Genomic DNA, 18,840 nt, shown 5'->3' with positions numbered 1-18,840 from the left:
TTTATGGTTGTGAAAAGCTTTACTGAATTACTTTATCAACGGAAAAGAAAAGCAAGAGTTAGAAAAGAGAATTTTACTATAGCTCCTCCACAGAGCTGCTTTGTGACTGTGTCTGTATTTGTTGGTATTTCTGTTGACGTCCCTTTCGTCAAGGGGTCCAGAATCAGCTCAGAGTATGTGCAATGCCCTTTTCAACCCCCCGCCCCTTTCTCCCTCTTTTCCTCCTCTGAATGACCTTTGACCCCGTGCATCTGTATCTGCACAGAAGACGACCAGTAACGCAGGAGTGGATGAGAACTCCGAGGAACTGGTGCCAGAGCGCAGAGCTGCTCCTCACAGCCACAGACCTCCATCCTGTTTCTTTCTGTGCTGATGGAGACAAAAAAAATAAAAAATGGACATGAAGCTGGGGACGTCAAGGCTATGACCGCGCTTTTGTCTCGCCTCGCTACCTAGAGGCGTCTTTCTTTTTTTCTTTTTTTTTTTCCTTTCAAAATCCAAACATCCACCAGGCCTCCAACACTGGTTTTACTGAACTGCTAGCCCGGGAATGCACTATTGATTGGTAAATGAAGATTATGAATAAAGTTTTAAACGAAGAGGAATGTTGTTGTTGTTGTTGTTGTTGTTGTTGTTGTTGTTGTTGTTGTTGTTGTTGTTGTTGTTGTTGTTGTTGTTGTTGTGTGGTCACAACTTAATGTCATTTCAGTTAAAGGCACTTTACACATCAGTCTGTTTACAGGTCTTTGGGAGTACTACTGCATTTGTGAGAAAAGTTTTATGAAGCGTTTTGCGGCTCCAGAGGGAGACTGCAAATTTAAAACCAAGGCTCAAGGCTGTATTAGCCTCCATTAGCATGACAACGCAAATCCACTGTGCAGGGAATCCAGTCAAGTGGCATTGTGGGTAATGTAGGGACCAGGTTTGGACAAAGAAGACGAAATATGTTGGTTAACGAGATGTTATCTGTCGTCAGATGAATGTCAGCTGTCCTTCGTGAGTCTGACAGTGGAGTTCAATGCTAAAATGGTGGTGTCCTCTTTAAGGGACACTCCACTGATTTTTCACATTTACTACTCAGCCTGTGTGAAAACGGTTGTATAATGTCTTCTGTGGCTCTAGAGCAGCTTTCTGAAATCAGATAAAAGTTCTTGACCTTAGAAAACAGCCAATGACAAGGTCCCTTTAGTAGCTGTTCTGGAGCTTTCAGTCATATCACACTATCTTGATCAGCAGATTTAAGTTGTTCAGTGTCATTGTTGTGCAGATGTTCACTTTTTTTTCACAGGTCAAAAAGATGCTACAGGTTGCATTATGGGAAATGTAGGAGCATTTTTGCGTCAGTTTTTTTGGTTTTGAGCTTGAAGTTCCTTAAAGTGATCAGAAAAAAATTAATATTGGAACATCTGCAGCTCCACAGCACTTCATTTGGTGATGAAGACCATGTGATATGATTGAAATCTAAAGAGCAGCCACTAAACTGACTTGTCTCACCGGTTCCTCAATTTGATGGACATACAGTGTGTCACAACCTGGCTCAACAGAGTTTGCCAAAGGAAGAAACCACATGTAGTCCTACATAAATGCAAGTACTTAAACAGAATAAACACAAAAATACAAAGGAAACCAGGAAGTGAAATCATTTTGAAGGTCTGGTTATACACACCTGAGCTCAGCCTGCCTCTGAGTGTTCAGTTTGTAATCAGGCTTTTTCCTATAAAACTGTAGTCAACAAACTCAATCATGACACATGATGACATGACAAAGCTGCTGCAGAGCCACAAATGATATGATACAACTTTTCAAGTTTTCACAGGCTGAGCCATTTCATCTTTGACGAGTTTAAACCTCTTACACTTTCTTCTTCAGTTTCTGTGAAGTTTGCTTCAGGATCTGATCAATCATAACTGCATTTTAAAAAAGCACATCTAGTCTTTTATTTATTCCACATTTTTGTCACCATTTCCTCCAACGTGGGCTCAAGTTATTCCTTCTTTAAAATACTTTATTCATCAGTCATTTTGAAATGGTGCCACTAAGCTCAGACTCATTATAATATATTTAAAACAGATCATTTTGAAACTATGAAACGATGTAATGATCTGAGAAAGATTCAGTGAAGGACAAAGAGAGTTAGTCTGCAGATCTGACGACACACCAACTGGCAGGCAATCTGGTTAGTTGTTCACTTCAAAAATACACACAAAGTACACACACTCTGTGTGTTTCCCTCTTTATCCGCCTCCCCTCACGTCCCCTATCTCTCCTCATTCCTCTCTGAAGTGGCACCAACACTGTCACCCCCTGAATCTTGAAATCCCACATTTCAAAAGGTGTCTGCGCTGACTGAGACACATTTGCTCCTTGAATGATAGACTAATAGAAAACAGGAAATGTGCTGAAAACAGGAAATGTGCTGAAAAGCTGTTGAAGAGAGACTGAGAAGGTGATAAACACACGAGTCATCACACCTGTAAGGGACAAAAGGGAAAGCACAGAACAACGACATGTCGTGTGTGTGTGTGTGTGTGTGTGTGTGTGTGTGTGTGTGTGTGTGTGTGTGTGTGTGTGTGTGTGTGTGTGTGTGTGTGTGTGTGTGTGTGTGTGTGTGTGTGTGTGTGAGAGAGCTGTGAACCGGCCATGCGACACTTAGCCTGCCGAATCCCTTTCTGCTGGCTCTTTAACACCTCTCACTCTCTTCCTCACTTCATTTTCAGACCCATCATCCTTTTTTTCACCGTTTTCTTTGTTGTCGCTTTTAATAGCATCACCATGGAATAGAAGAGGGGTTGCTAGGTAACTGGCTGGCGTCTGGATGGGTGTTTGATTGGCGGTCACACCGACAGACACAGCAGTGGCGTGTGTGTATTTGTATCATCTGTATACATATGCATGTGTCTGGATCTGTCTTTACATCCAGAGGTTGTCACTGTCGGTGTAAAATATCACATTTTGTTTGGCATTTGTAAGATTTCTTTCTTTACTAACGTCTCAAATTTAACCTGTAAATCTTTGTCAGCTGCACTGAATGCATTAAGGCACCTTCATCTGCATTTTGTGGCAACTGCAGTGTCAGAGAGTGACCATAGGAATGCATTACATAGGGAAAAACAGCAGACTTGGAAATGATATGACATCATAGGACGCAGTAATGACACCTAGAGGATTTTATCTGTTACTGCAACTGCCTTTGTCTGCTGAGGAACAGGTACTGTGTTCAAGTACAATTCTGTGGTACTTGTGCGTTTACGTGGGTATTATCATTTTACGGCACTTTACAGTGGTGGAGGGAGTGATCGGATCCGTGGTTGGATCATGAAACAATGTGCTCCTGTGCACAGACAAGAAAAGGCCCCACACTCGAGATATAAAACAACTACAAACTATGTAGCACGACTGAATGTCAATTTATCTTTGTAGCCATTTTGTGTTTCCTTGTAGTCATTTTATCTGTGTAGTTTCTTTATCTCTGTGTGGTTATCTATTTTTATTTGTGGTCATTTTGTCTCTTTGTTGGACTTGTGTTGTCATGGAGTCATGTTTGTAGTTGTTTGATTGTTAACTGTTTCTTCAAAGAAAGGCTCTCGCCCTTTTGGCCCCTGGCGCCTGTGTCCATTAGGCCCACTGAATAAACCAAGCTCAGAGCCTTTACTTATGTAAAAGTATCCATACCAAACTGTAAAAATACACAATTACAAGATCTGTTCAAAGGTCCTGCTTTTAAAATCCTACTGAAGTAAAAGCACAGAGGCTATATGTACTGCAAGTATTAAAGGTACTCATTCCTCAGAGAATCCTACCCTGTGATTATTATCACTTCATATAAAGTTTCTTACTTTTGATATATAAGTGTATTTTGTTGAAAATACTTTTGTACTTTTACATAAGTAAATGAAGGACTTTTAGTGTTTTTAAATTCTTTTATTGCTACTTTTACTTAGGTAAAGGATCTGAGTCGCTCTTCCAGCACCGCCCAGATACATGATTGGATGATTACCTCGTGATAAAAACAGCTGTGGCACTGACAATGAAGCATCTTTCTTTTTTTTTCTTTTTTTTTTATTATTCATCTCTCATTCATCACAATTCACACTTTTTCCTCACTGAACCCAGAAATGTCACAGGTTGAGACTGGAGACAACATGGACGTTTCAGTAAGCAGTTTCCTTGGTTTTCCTTGGTTTTTCCTGTTATATTAACAAATATATACAGATATCCCAGGAAGAGCATCGTAATAATAATTAATCCTTTCCAATAATAACAATAAATTTAATAAATACTCAGTGTTCTTAACCACATCAGGAGAATGAGTTTGGGCTCACTCTTATACCAACGGGACTGTCACGATCCCATACAAATAATAACACACACTCACACACGCTCTTATTCACACTCGCACACTCACCTAGAGAAATTTGCACAGTCAAGTAAATACCATCTGCAGCCAAGACGAACTGTCCACTGTACGAAAACAACTCCGGAGATAAAAGTTGATTTGTCAGCCGTGACTAGAGCAGCTTGTGCCGAGTCCACTGGTCCACAGAGAGACTAACTAGTTGCACAACATGGCTCCTAAAGTGCCACTGATGTTGAATACAGCAGGTCAGAGGAGAGAATGTGAAGATTCAAAACGGTCCTACAAGAACATGAGGTTGACGTTGAAATCAGGTAGCTTGTTTCCCTCAGTGTTTCCTTTTTTTCTGTGTGTGTGTGTGTGTGAGTCCATTTTTAGTGGCATGAATGGGATCCGTACAGAGTGCTACTGGCTGCTAGAGGGGAATGTTTTCATCCAAAAAAACGTGTAAAAGACAAACAGATGAGAACGTGTGTAGTCTTATTTTGAAGAAGTGCAGCGTGTAGCGTACAGCCGACCATTCACACACAAAATAACATGCACTGAAGAAGCACCAGCACACCAAAAAATTAATTCATTTAGTTCATTCACACACACACACACACACACACACACACACACACACACACACACACACACACACACACGTACAGTAATATATACACATTCACACATAGAGAAACACACCTGGTCTGCCAAACCAATAGAAAAACATTTTTGCTAACAGGTTTGCTGCAGGGATGGTGCAAGCACTGAGAAAATAAACTCTGTTTTTTTTTTTGTTTTTTTTTACTGTACAAGGCTGAAGATATCACCAGTCCACCAGTGCTGTGAGAAAAAGGCTTTTTCCTGTCTCAGTGTTGGAAGGGAGAGGACGATAACCCCCATGCAGAGAGATGACACGTGAGGAGTTTATGGGAGATGTTTGTGTACCGGCAGAACAAACGCAGGAAAAGGACAGTCTCTAAAGTGTTCTAAACAGTCCAGCTCTTCTTTTTCTCTTGGAAACTTCTCCTGAAACAACAAATGTTTAGGTGAAACAGTGAATGATGAAAGATTTGTGTGGTCTTTGGGAGTGGGAGGCAGGAAAGATGCAAGCAGAAAGTGGGTGGCTACACAGACAAGCAAAAGCACAAGCAGATGGGTTGAAATGAACAATTAGCAAAGTCAAAAAGTGGCTTTTTAAAGTACTTGAATGGCTTTTGAAGGTTGTGAGTCTTGAAGGAAATGCAACCTGGTCGTGGGTCACTAAGAAGCAGGTAGTGATGGCTTCCAGGGAGGGAAAGAAGTAGTGTTTGGGTTAAAGTAGGTAGGTGAGCACACCACAAGGCTTTTTATGAGACCTCTAGGACGCTCAGTGTCGTGCAAGTTAGAGAGCACTATCAGGGAAAGGCTTGCTGTTCGGGGTTCACACACCTTATTAGGACACTAAAAGGGCAAACGAGAGAGCGATGGCTTCCAGTAAGTGCCTTAAATCATGACAAGTAGTGGGTTGTTTTTGCGTTCTTCGGTGAGTGCACTTTGCTCGGCTCAGACATCAGAAGGCGTTCTTTATTCAGCCCATGCTCTAATGTCCTGGAACAGGATTGAATGCAAAAAAATTCAGAATTGGAAATGTTCACTTGCTGTGTTTCACTATGAGTATTGTTGTCCACACAGAGTGGCAGGCTGCAGCTGTCCACACAGAGGGACAGTGTGGTCCAAACTCTGGCCCTCCACGTCCATGTCCATCAGGTTTGGTCGTGGGGCGCCGGCGGTGCTGTCACCTGAACCGAGCGGGCTGTCACAGCTGCTGCCCGGCGACGAACTCAGGGTCCGAGAGAGAGAACCCAGCTTCCAGGGGTCGGGTCTCATCCTGGCCGGGGTGGGCCGAGGCCGGGGGGCAAACTCCAGTGTCTTGGGTCTCTCCAGGGGGCTGATGAGGCAGAGAGGAGCCGGGTCAGGGATCGGTGGAGCGGGGGCTTTACGCCGATGAGGGACTGGGAAGAGGGTGGCGGGGTCGGGGAGTCGGGGGATGTCCAGAGTGTCCTGTGTACCTGAATAATGAAAGAGAGAAGAATGAAAAAAAAAATGTTTCTTCGCTTTTGTTCAAGGAAAACTCATTTTATGGACAAAACAATAAAAAACAAAAATAATCTATATAATAATTATAAATAGTAGAAAATATTAATTAGCTGCAGGAATAAATAAAGCATTAGAGGATAAATCAGTGTTTTTGCATGTGTTTGCCCACAAAACTGTAAAAAGCACGTTTGAACTTATTTTACCCTTTACCTTTGCTTGCTTTGAGGTGTGGTACCCCCGGCGGAGGAGGCATGGGCATGCTCCCATCAGACGGCGTCCTGTGGTGTCCCAGAGTTTGGGCCCGGGGTCGTATCGCCCCGTCTGAAGGGGTGCGTCTGTGTCCTCTGTTCAGGGCCATGGCTGCAGACACGTGGGTCGGCGTGAGCGACTGGTTGGGCTCCTTCTTGAAGCTCTCTGCCCGCAGGTCTAAGAGCGGGTTGAGGGTAGGAGCCGGAGGCGCAGCAGGTATTTTGACCCCCGTCATCGGGGTCAGGGCGTATTCGTCGGGGTCGGAGGGGAGGAGGGACTTGGTGGAGTTGCAGTCAGACAGAGAGGACAAAGAGAGGAGTGTAACAGAGGGAGAAGGGTCCATGCAGGGGAGCGTGGAGTCGTGATGTCTGGAGAGGGAGAGGGAGAGGTTTCGGCTGGGTGGAGAGGTGCTGCGACGGAAACGTCCCGTCCGCTGGAAGAGACCCTCCTTCTTCTTACGCTGCTCCTCTCTGAGGTCCTGCTCGTCCTGAAGCACCTGACGACAACATCAGGTCACATTAACAAGCTGTGGCGCCACTGAGGATTATTTGTAAAGAAAGATTTATTTGATGTGAATAGTTCTAGTCAAGATTTATAATTTTTACAATTATTTTATAAATCTAGATTCATGATAAAACTGCAGGAAAATGCATTTTTGGGGGATTTTTGATGATGAAGATACGATAGAACACTAACACAACTGACTAGTGTAATCTGTGGGTTTTTTGGTGAAGAGGACAGAAACCATGGGCTAACAACAGCCTCGTAACTAATAAATAACACAAGTGAGAAGTGATGAAGCACAGCCACAAAGACTTACTCAAAGTAAGGCGTCAAGGCTCAAAACCTATAATATGAATAATTCAATAAGCATCATAACCAATGAATGAGACAGTGTATTCAGTCTGTACAGCTTCTGTTCCCGTTACGGAGAATAGGAGACAAACAAAAGTGATCGCTATAACAACAGGCTAGTATAGTACCTAGTTTAACCGAGCGTGATGTCAATAAGCACCAGAGCTACTGATATAGTGACTGACAGCCTGATAGATCAGTCAGTTCATGTTCAAGCCTCACTTCAAGCGTTTTGTTGGGACTGATGGGGTTAATAATAATAATAAGGCCGCAGTGAGATGAGTTTGGGATAATTTGACCTGCTGTCTTGTGAGTTCCCTCTTTTGATTAAAATACCTTATATTATTTATTTGATTAAGACTTTCACACCCTCTTAAAGCAAGTACAGGAAAAGAGTCCATCCATATCATTACTTTCATTGATCCTCTCACTGCACACTGTGAATCTACTCTGGTCAGACCCGTGGCGCTGGAAACGTCCGCGTAGACCTCTGTCCGTGCTGACTCAACAGCAAAGCACATTTCCTGCTGATAATTTTGCAGCTCGTTCATGCGGCAAACATCGTGTTCTATTTCATTCCAGTGGTGATCTGGAGAGAGCGGGTGTGATGTGAGTTACTGTACGTCACTGCGAGGCATGGCGTGCTGTGGGACATGGTGCATTATCCTGTTGGAAGTATTTATCTGAGAAAGGGCTGACTGTGGCCATGAGGAGATTCACCTGATCAGCAACAAATCTGATTATAAGAGGACTAATCTGATCAAAGAAAACACTATTAAACACTACCAGCTTGACTCCAGGCAGATTCGTGCTGTTTACACTCAATATAAGAGACTGTCTGCAGGAGGAAGCTGATTTTAACAACAACGTAACAACTAAAGTGAATAATGAATGTATGAATGAACAAAGCTATTGCATTTCACCACAATTTAAAACCATTATCTTGTCAGAGACATTTTGTTTGCAGACAGGCAAACAAAATAAAATAGACTCAATAAAAACAATTAAAAAACAATACATCTATTAGTGCATTGATTACCGCATTAAAGGGGCTAGTTGAAAGTTTTTTCCACCGTCTAACATGGTTTCTTGCTGGGAGCGTGTTGTGGTCATTGTCACTTGACAAGAGTTTCAACCATCCTCGTCTATATAATACAAGAGGTTAGAATACGTCCTCTGAGCAGCGTTACCTCTTCAGAACAGATTGGAGGCTGCAGTGAGTCGCTATCATAAAGTGATGAAATGGACAGCAGCTAGCTGGTTAGCATGCTAACTTCAGTACAAGAAGAGACGTGATAGAGAAAAGAGTTAACATTGTTGTTGCTTTCCACTGCTGGAGACAGCTCTTGGCGGAAGGAATGAAGTTTGATGCTGAACTCACAACGTTTCTTCTAGACAGGTAAGTAAACAGCTGTTAATGCTAACATTAGCTGTGTAGCAATAGCAAAACTTACAAATAGCTTTAAATGCTTTGACCTGTTTGTTCTGGTAGTCTTCTTGTATCTCAGCAATTTTATCTAAATAGGCAATAAAGACGTGATTCGTCTATGCTTGGTTATGTAGGAGTTTATTGTTTTGTGTGTTTAGTTATTCTAGACACTTATACTTATTTTTGTTATTAGCAGTAGTGGGATTAATGGACAGATCTGATAAGATTGGTAATTGGAAATATTTTTCGTCTGCTTATATGTGAGGAATGTGATGTCTTTTCACCCATCTTATTCTTATAATTGTGGTTATGCAATTTTTTCATTCATCACCTCCACTGTGGAGAATTTGGAAATGCAATTGCAAAAAAAAACAATATAGGTTAGATCTGGGCAAGCAAAATAAACTTAAATTTTACATAAGTCATTTCAAACATCTTACATGGTACTGTACATCGTCTCCACTTTGCACGAGTTTCCAGGCGTTGCATCGTTTTGGAGACAAGTATCATCCACTCTACTCATTTTTACTCAACATAAAAATACCGTGTTGACCCCCATATATTGCTACTGTTGAATGATGACTGTTCTTTGCCATAACGCCCTGCCTTTCTCAGTTTATCTTACCTGCAGTTTTCCCAGCTGCAGCAGGTCTTGTCCAAGGGCGACAGACGCGAGCAGAGAGGCACAACCCAACAACAACATGTCACTCTTCTTCCTCTGGTTGCAGCGACGGAGCGAGTCCTGGTAGCTCACACCCACCCCCGGGCCTCCAGGACCCTGACAGGAGGCCGTATTAGACACCCCAAGAGCCGGTATCATGTTGGGTCCCAGGCTACCCCACAGAGACCCCGAATCCTCCACAGCCCCGTTACTGCTGGTCTCTGAGGGCAGCAAGGACCCTGGTGACTCCTCAAACTCACCGCACTCCTCTATTGATAAAAAGAAAAGGGAAATAAAAAGAGTTGAGATGAGGTATAAGTTAGTAATGCACATCTTATAATAAAAAACACAATGCTCACCCATTTCATTCAGGCTGGAGAAGCCAGCAGTCATGGGTGCATGTTTGGGGGATTTGCCCAGATTTGGTGCACTGGATGACCAAACTTTACATCCCTCACCCAGTGATTTCAGCCTGCAAACAGAGAAATACTGCATTAAAACCAGGTTTTCAATGCGCCTCCAATCAAAACAAATTATTTAATTATTAATTAAGTCAGCAAGAGCCACAAAAATAACTTTTTTTGAGATACAAAGCTGTAAAAAGTTGTTTCTCTGTGTTATGAACAATAATCTGTCCAGCAAAATGTGAGGAAATTTAGCCTCATGATCTCTGCTAAATTTTGGACATCATTAACTCTTATTGACAAGACTGTAGGATCAAAAAGTCAGGGAGCTAGTGAATCCTGCACACCGTAAATCAGTTGTACTAGCTTTACTAACAATAATACTGTAAGAAAAATAACAACAATAAAAACTTTATCAGGAAAAGCTAATATGTAAGCAAATTAATAACGTACTTTTCCTCCCCGCCGACCCTCTCTCTCTGGTGGGTGGAGCTCGGTCCCCAGGTGCGTCCTTTCTTCTTGCTTGTCGTCAGGTCTTCCTTCTTACACACAGCGCTGCGTCCCCACGTCTTACTGCCGTCGCTCGGTGTCACTTACAGACATTGCAAACCACAGAACATGTCTTTAACTGTGCCATATTTTTCAGGATACAAAGACCCAAGGTCAGCAGATGAGTGAAATTCTTAGAGGTCCTTGGTGAAAACAAGAAGCATCAAAACATTTTTTTTAAATACTGCTCATTTATCAGGGAAATATAACTAAGGTTTATTCAATTCCAAATTTTACATCATTACTTCTGGACCCCCAGTTGGATATTTGATATTGATTTCTCTCAGGATTGTATCGTCTCTCCTTTTTCTTTGATTTATTTCCAAGAAAGCCTCTCTGTGTTTCTGTTTGTGTGTCCTTGTTTTGGATAATTGAGAGCTGCACTTCAGGAAGTCAAGGTTGATCAGCTTCAAGTGATGCTGATTTTTTGAGGAGGCTGATTTCACCCTGTGCTCCAGAGTTTGTCCTTTTTTCATGTACAGGGCTACAGCGGACAGTGTCGGAGATCAACAGGTGGTGATCTGAATCGCTCTCTGTGGTAAATCTGAACATTTGCTCATGGACAAACTGAGCATTTTTTGAAAGCACGTGTCATTGCTGCATGAATAGTCACAACAGAAGAGCCTCAGTGTTTTAAGTGCAGCAAATAGTCACTGTAGGCTGTATCTGTTTTTGATGTACACTGCTCTCATTACATTTCAAAACAAAATCTGTCACAGAAAAAGATCACCATTTAACATTAAACCTGCTGAATCCCATCATTTCAGATTGTTTTCTGCTTGTGGGCATTTGCACTCACATCTAATGGCTCTCAGTCGGGGTATGACCCCCGGGCTGGCAGGCGGGGTGGTGCTCTCGCTCCCCTGGGTCTTCCTCTTGTCCACACTGGGAGACGCCTGCACTGTGATCTTATGCTCGAAGCCTGCAGGACGCAAAGAGAGAAAATGTGCCAAATCATTTTATCACTTGTCAAAAAATTTCATAAATTCTAGAATTGAGGACACACACATAAAACAAAGTGCAGACCAGAATGAGCGTCAATATAAATCACATTAAAACACGTCACACTGAGGTGCCCTGCTGGACTAGGGTTTAAAGTGCCAACTCTGAACTGCAACGTCAACATCTGCAACGGGCCAGAGTCACTAGATAAATCTTATTGCTCTCACTGAGCCAAGAATTATTTACTCTTAATGTAAAAACAGATGTATACAGCCCAGATTCATCAGAGTAAAACAAACCGCAGTTCCTCCTTTCACCCACCAGAGGGCAGACTGATACAGTTGCTGTCTCGACCCAGCTTCAGTAATCTGCTCTTCTTGAAGTGGCCCTTCCTCTTCTTCACGCTGGGTTTCTCCTGGTACATCTGGTGGATGATGATGTTCAGCTCTCGCTCCACGATGTCAATCTCCCTCTCCGCCAGCTCCTGCTCTCTCCTCCTCAGCTGCTCCTCCTGCTCCCTCTGCTCCTCGGCTGCTCGAGCCAACGCCTCCTCCCAAGATCTCAGCTCCTGAGGAGAGGATAGCAGAGGAGGAGGAAGAGGAAGAGGATAGAAGAGGAGGTTGTCAGTATAGCAGCACCTCTTCTAACACCTCTTTTTGCAACAGACTTGTTGCTGAGTTAATTCTAATTATCAGAAACGCCTGAGGCAGACGAATAAATTCTGTTTGAATAAATAAACTCTGCTTGAACGCGGATAAAAGTGAAAAGAATAATCAACTTTTACTGACATATTTCTGAACCCGTCTGTTTTGTCTATTTTAAAACTAGACCAAAAGATATTAATTCATTTAGTTTTTCCTTCCAACTAAAGACTGTATTTAATAGTCGGATGCTAACTGTTGAGCTTTCAATAAGCATCTACAAACAGTCAGTTTAATCAGATAAATGTACTTACAGTAAAGTAAAGAAACTGAAGCAGCATTTTATTGTTTACTGTAGTGGCTTGAGGTAACCTCAAAATTATTTAATAAATTGAAATGATTAAAATAATTAAATGGCAATGCACCAAATCCTCACATTTAAGAGGCTGTGACCAAGATGACAAAGTAGTTGCCAATCTCATATTTCGTAAGACTATCATATGCAAAAATTTAAAATTGTAAAGTGACTTGTAGCAAAAACTGTGGGTAGAAATTAGTGAAGTAAAAAGTACAACATTTCAATATATTAGAGAGCAGCACGAATACTCATGTAAAGCACAAACACATAAAATTTGTACTTAAGTTCTTCACTGCTGAGCTACCGTCCACATACTGTCCAGAAAAATTAGGCCTCACCAGAGTTTTGATCTGTGTTTTCAGACCTCTCACCTTCTCTTTGGCCCTGAGCTCGTCAAACATCTGCTGGATCTCCAGCCTCCAGTCTTCCTGTAAGGAGTGGAAGGACTCCAGAGGCATCTGGAACATGGCCGACTGCTCGATTGCCAATAGTCGTCTCAGGATGCTGGTGAACGAGGGCCTGCTGTGGGGGTTGGGGCTCCAGCACTCTGAGGGACAAGAGACACGATTTCAGGGGTTAGTATCATGTTAGTGTATCCTGTATTTTATAGTCCTAATCAGATGCTGCAGCTTCGGTGGTCGCAGATGGGTCCGGTTGGTGTTGGCCTTCACCACGGTTCTTCCTTGTCACCAATCCTGTTTGTGATTTTCATGGGCAAGATTTCAAGGCGCAGCCAGGGGGAGGAGGGTGTCTGGTTTGAGGACCTCCAAATTGCCTCCCTTGTTTTGAAGATGATGTGGACAGTCTCTGAGTTTCAGCAGACTCCTTGCCGATTTCTATATTTGTCTTTCTGACACCAAACCAAATTCATCAAGTCCATCCTTCTCATCGCCCTAACCCTGTCTGTGGCAACTCAGCTCAATGGTTCCTACTAAATATGTAAATCTTTAAAAACACCTCTCAAGTATAGTTTTTTTTTTTAAAAAGACTCAGTAATTTCCAAACATTCGGGACTGAATCAATATAAACTACAGTGCCCATGTTGGCTGTAATGAAGGACCATGTTTTCCAGTGCAAAAGTGTGGCTCACTGATGTGTTTTTTCTAGTTTGTGGACAACAATGGAGCTCTATGACACAAAGGAATAAACTATATTAAGCTTTAGATACACTGATAATACACGTTTTCATCTTTTCAGGGGATCTGTTGACAATAAGAGAAATGCAGACTATCGCGTTATTGACATACCCTATTAAATAATAAATACCTGTTATAATAATAATAATAAAGTCTTTATACAGCAAAACATAGAGTCAGATCATCAACATAATACACAGCAGACTGAACCATGAGTTGTTGGTCTGGATATTTTTTTGCTTTTTTTCCTGGCAGCAGAGAAGGCAACAGGAGAAGTGGAAGAGAGCAAGATGGGACAGCATATGGCAGCCATCATGAGCCAAACCCTGACTGACAGTGTTGCAGAAACATGGTGCACACCTACAATAATCTACCGAGCCGCAGACACACCAGCACTGTCTGTCCAACACCAAGCCACAGTCATAAACATCTACTACAAGTCTGACACAGTTCATGGCAAAAACAGTGTAAAAATACTCATTACAGTGCAGATATAGGGAGTCGTCTCATGGGCTAAAAACATTTTTCTTACCAGGTAACATTCATTTATTAGGTAAGATAAATTAGCATAAAAAATATGTGGCTGAAGTAAAGGGGGGAGAAGATGAAAGGGAGATGATGACAGGAGTAAACAGAGTGTAGTGAGCAGCGAGGGATGACAAAGGAGAGATTAACGGATGAACATGGATCAGATGAAGTGGAGTGTGTGTGTGTGTGGGGGGGGGGGGGGTGGAGGGAAAGAGCTTTAGGAGCAGAGTGGGAGGGAAGTGAAGGGAGGTGACTGAAGTTTGCTGCTGGGCTGACAGTTTGAGAAACAGCTTCCTCGCTCTGTTTTTTTTTTTTTTTTTTTCATCTTTCATCATCTTTTTCCATCTTTCATCTTACCCACATGAAAAAAAAAGTAGCTTAGGAATAAGCACATTAAGGCAATTTGTATATAAAGCAGGTGTGTGTTTAAACAGTGATGACCTGAACTGTGAAACAAGAGCCAGTTAATACTCTACCACTGTTAACAGAGCGCTGCCAGGATTATTTGCAAAGTGCAAAGGAAAAAGCCAGCCCAGGGGAGCTCAGGCGCGGGACGGCACGAGGATGTATAAAAAGCAACTTAATGAATCTTCATCCAGTTTAACTCTTGGTGCACTCCTCAGCTCCCAGATGCAGTGAAAGAAAGGTTTTAAATTCATCCACTGTAACCTCAAAAAACTAACTCAAAGTAAGGCTTCCACAATGACAGAAGTATCGACTTGATATTCTACGATTGAATCATCTCTCCGTGTCCAGGTGCTCGCCTGCTTACCTCCCAGCAGCTGAGCAAAAGGCTCAGGGCAGGTTGAAGGGATGGGAAGTGTCAGCTTGTTCATGGCAACACCGTAAGCTACCGCCAGTGCATCTATCTCCCGGTAAGGAACCTCGCCGGTCAGCAGCTCCCAGAGCAACACACCGAAACTATGAGGAGAGACAAAGAGACAGGTGAGAACAACATTATGTTTTTCTTCTTCTTTTATGTTTTCTATGTCACATCTGACACCCAGCAACTATCCTCCAACAGGATGACAACGACCACCTCTTATCAGTGGCCACAGTTCCTGTAGGTCATGTAACAACAACTGAGTAAGCTCTACTGAGGAAAGCCACAAGATGCAGCTGAAAGCTCAAAAAAAATTCCGGGTAAGTTAAACCTCATAATGAGAATTTTTTTGTCAAACATAAATTTATTTTGAATTGTCACTGAAAGACTGAACAACATAGTGTTGTTATAGTGCTACTTTTAGCAAATGTACTTCTGAGGATGAAAAGATTTAACGAGCAAATATTTTGATAATCAGTTAATTGTTTGAATCATTTTTCAAGCAAAGACAATGAAAACGTGAGAATCTTTCTCATGTTCCAGCCTCGCAGATGTGAGGATTTTCTGCTGTTCTTTCTCATATGTCTTTGAATCTGGGATCTGGAAACACAAGACATTTGAAGACATCGCACAAAAAAGTCCTCTTAATTATTTCTATTTTTCTATTTCCTCTTTTAACCTAGATTGATTGTTTTAAGCAAAGCAAGAATAATTGCCAAAGATTCTCAATCTTAGCCTGGTTTCTTATGAACAACCTCTCAAGCATATACACATTCACTCTGTGTCACATTAGTATCCCCTGATAACCTGCCAGGAAGTATGTATAAATGAGGGGAATAAGGTGACACACACACACACACACACATACCTCCACACATCGCTGCTCTTGGAGAAGAGGGAGAGCTTGATGACTTCTGGGGCCATCCAGGCGTAGGTCCCCGCTGCACTCATCTTGGTGGTCTGGTGCCACTCTCTGGCCAGACCAAAGTCTGTGATCTTCAAGGTTTTCCCGCTCAGGTCGTCGCGCGCCACCGGCTCCAGAATGAGGACTGAGGAAGAGGAGGCAGAAAGGACAGAGGGACAAAGAGCAGTTTGAGTTAAAGGATGATAGTCTTGTTCACACGACACCTGTCAGGAAGCAACGCAGAAATACAAATACTCTTTAAAAACAGTGTCTGTGTCTTTCAGATACTGAAAGCTCCCTGACAAGAGGTCGAACTACAGAGAGGGAAAAAGTAGAAACACAGACTGCAAAGAGAGCTTTTATTAGAGGCTTAAACTTGTTATATGACATTTAATTATTTTTTTAACTATAGTAAATTGAATATTTTTGTAATTTTGGACTGTTAGTTGACAACAAAAGAGGCAGCAAAGACCTCAGTATGAGCTTTGGGGAATTGTGAAGGACATGTTTCTCTACTTTTCTGACATTAATTGATTTACTGTGAAGTGGAAATAATTGGCAGGTTAATGGATAATGAAAGAAATCGTTAGTTGCGGCCCTAATAGAAACATTAATACTTAAGCATGTATAGTGAATAGGATGGGTTGTTAAATCGGCAAACTTTTTACTACAAAGTCCTGCTGATTTAACATATTTTTCTTATACACAAGCACTTACAATACAACATATTACACCTCTGAGAATCTTTATTATTATGCTGTGTTTCATGAAATCCAGTTTCATACTCAAATTCCCTAAAAGTGTGTCTGAAAATCTTTCTGCATACAAAAACAAAATGTAAAAGGTGTACATGCTCAATAACAGTCGTGTTTACAATACAGGTGTGGTCAGACCAGTGTGCTGTTCAGGTTTCTGCTATAGGGTATAACCACACAGCAGTCTGCGTGTGCGTGTGCGTGTGTGTGTGTGTGTGTGTGTGTGTGTGTGTGTCTAGATAAAATAATTTCCATACCGTGACAGTCATTTCAATGTATACTTGTTAATGTTAGACTGTCACCTCTTTCATCCCTCCATCTTTCTCTCTATTTCTCTCCCTCTCTCTCTCTTCCATGTACCATGTACGACTTCCTCCTTCATTTCCGTGTGAGCGCTGGCTATGGAAATATTTAGAGTGTACACAGTTCAAAAGCACTGGGAGCCAGGTGGGGGTTGCTTTCCCTCTCTCTCTCTCTCTCTCTCTCTCTCTCTCGCTCACTCACTTATCTACAGGCGTATGCAAAAGGGTGGTGGAGAAAGGCTGCACACACAGCAGCGTCTTTGTTTACACACACATGCACTCCAGCACACACACAGACACGCACACACAGACGCACACAGAGACACACACAACCTTTCACGTGATAAAGGTGTGCCTCTCTGTGCTCTGCTGTATCCACAAACTCACTAGGAGACCAGTTTCAGTGATAAAGGATGGATCTCAGGCCAGTCTGCAGATGTTTACGTAGCCAGGAAGAAGATAAGTAACTGAACTTCAGTGAAAGTACCGATACCACACAATACAAGCATTTCATTACAAGTAAAAGTAATGCAGATAAACATTTACATTATAATAGATTATACTGGATATTATTACTGATGCATTAACATGTGAGCAGTATTTGACTGATGAAGCTGGTTGAGCAGGTTTAAATACTTTATATTACAGCTGAAATCATTTGTTTATTATCTGATTGGCAATTTTTTTGATAATCGTTTAATTGCTTCTGTCATTTCTTAAGCAAAAATGTCAAACTTTTGTGGGTTCCAGCTGCTCAAATGTTAAGTTGAGAAATATTTTTACATTGTGATATTGGTATTATTTCATAAGTTAAAGAGTTACTTGTCACCTTGGGTATGTTTTATCAGTTTTCGTTCACATCTCACAGACAAAACAAAACATAAATTGATGATGAAAATAATTCCTGGAGCAACAGAATATCAGCAACAATCTTTGACAAAAATTACCAATATTTATTGATTCAATCTTCAAAAAAGTGAATATTTGCTGGTTTTGTTAGTCTTATATTGAAGTTAACATCTATGAGACATTGTGATTTTCAGTATTTCCTCACAGGTTACAGACCAAAACAATTAAATGATTGATAGAGAAAATAATGAGCAGATTAATCTAGTTCTTAGACTAGTTGCAGCTCGACGGCCTACGCTGTCGAGTGCTTTATTGTACAAAAATGTGTAATGTTTTACAGGCTGATCACATTTTTGGTGCGTACAACTTTTATCTGCAAAATAACCAGTGACAGCTGTCAAATAAATGTAGTAGAATAAAAAGTGTATTTTACTTTAAAATGTAGTGAAGTAAAAGAATAAAATAAGAAGAATAAGAATAAAATGTGTGTAGAAAAAATTGTACTTGAGGACATGAGTAACTGTAACTTTCCACCACTATGCTTAGGTGATGTGACTGCATGTCCAGTCTCCAGACAGGGATTAAGTGCGGGCTGCTGACAGTGATAATAAGCCACCGTCATCCTCCAGCCGACTTTTCTATTCTGATACTGTCGTCTCTGTGAGGGACAGCTGTCTCCTCAAGGCGAACTCTCTCTCTCTCTCTCTCTCTCTGTCTCTGAGAAGTAAAGGATGGAGCCACACAGACTCAGAAAGAACCAGAGATCAGGATGTGTTTGCATGCATTGATGGGCGTGTATCACAAGCTACCTTCCCTCGGTTTGTTTTGAGTGTACAAACATGGAAAACATCCATGCGGGGACATGGACATCAGGCCTGTAGGTGGAGCATGGGGTGGAAACACAGAGGAAAGAAAAAGGAGAGGCTGATGACAGAGGAGGGAGGGAGGGAGGGAGGGAAGACAGAAACTGAATAGATGCCTGTTTACAGAACCTGAACCTGTGAGGGAAGCAGCACATCCACCTGCTCCCTCTCTGC

General features: G+C 41.9%; 1 protein-coding gene and 1 long non-coding RNA gene across 2 annotated transcripts in view; one reads left to right on the top strand and one right to left on the bottom strand.

Annotated features, from left to right (window-relative positions):
- Nucleotides 1–4,037: 4,037 nt before the first annotated feature.
- The window catches only part of map3k10 (mitogen-activated protein kinase kinase kinase 10), a 35,389-nt gene continuing 20,586 nt past the window's right edge, over nucleotides 4,038–18,840 (bottom strand). Inside the window, exons 2-11 of the mRNA XM_056374368.1 lie at nucleotides 15,862–16,042; nucleotides 14,943–15,091; nucleotides 12,878–13,053; nucleotides 11,829–12,075; nucleotides 11,365–11,487; nucleotides 10,470–10,608; nucleotides 9,972–10,084; nucleotides 9,577–9,881; nucleotides 6,629–7,163; nucleotides 4,038–6,390 (exon numbers count right to left, since the gene is read on the bottom strand). Of these exons, the coding sequence (XP_056230343.1) occupies nucleotides 5,990–6,390; nucleotides 6,629–7,163; nucleotides 9,577–9,881; nucleotides 9,972–10,084; nucleotides 10,470–10,608; nucleotides 11,365–11,487; nucleotides 11,829–12,075; nucleotides 12,878–13,053; nucleotides 14,943–15,091; nucleotides 15,862–16,042 (2,369 nt within the window). The 3' untranslated portion in view covers nucleotides 4,038–5,989. The remainder of the gene's footprint in view (nucleotides 6,391–6,628; nucleotides 7,164–9,576; nucleotides 9,882–9,971; nucleotides 10,085–10,469; nucleotides 10,609–11,364; nucleotides 11,488–11,828; nucleotides 12,076–12,877; nucleotides 13,054–14,942; nucleotides 15,092–15,861; nucleotides 16,043–18,840) is intronic.
- Nucleotides 13,078–15,288, top strand: LOC130167859 (uncharacterized). Its single transcript, XR_008827332.1, has 3 exons — nucleotides 13,078–14,816; nucleotides 14,927–15,115; nucleotides 15,195–15,288. It is a non-coding gene; the product is annotated as an uncharacterized LOC130167859 (long non-coding RNA).

The sequence above is a fragment of the Seriola aureovittata genome, chromosome 4 (genome assembly GCF_021018895.1).
Source record: "Seriola aureovittata isolate HTS-2021-v1 ecotype China chromosome 4, ASM2101889v1, whole genome shotgun sequence".
In the NCBI taxonomy this organism is placed as follows: Eukaryota; Metazoa; Chordata; class Actinopteri; order Carangiformes; family Carangidae; genus Seriola; species Seriola aureovittata.
The sequence above is the reverse complement of the archived record's forward strand: the minus strand, read 5'-3'. Positions and strand labels throughout refer to the sequence as shown.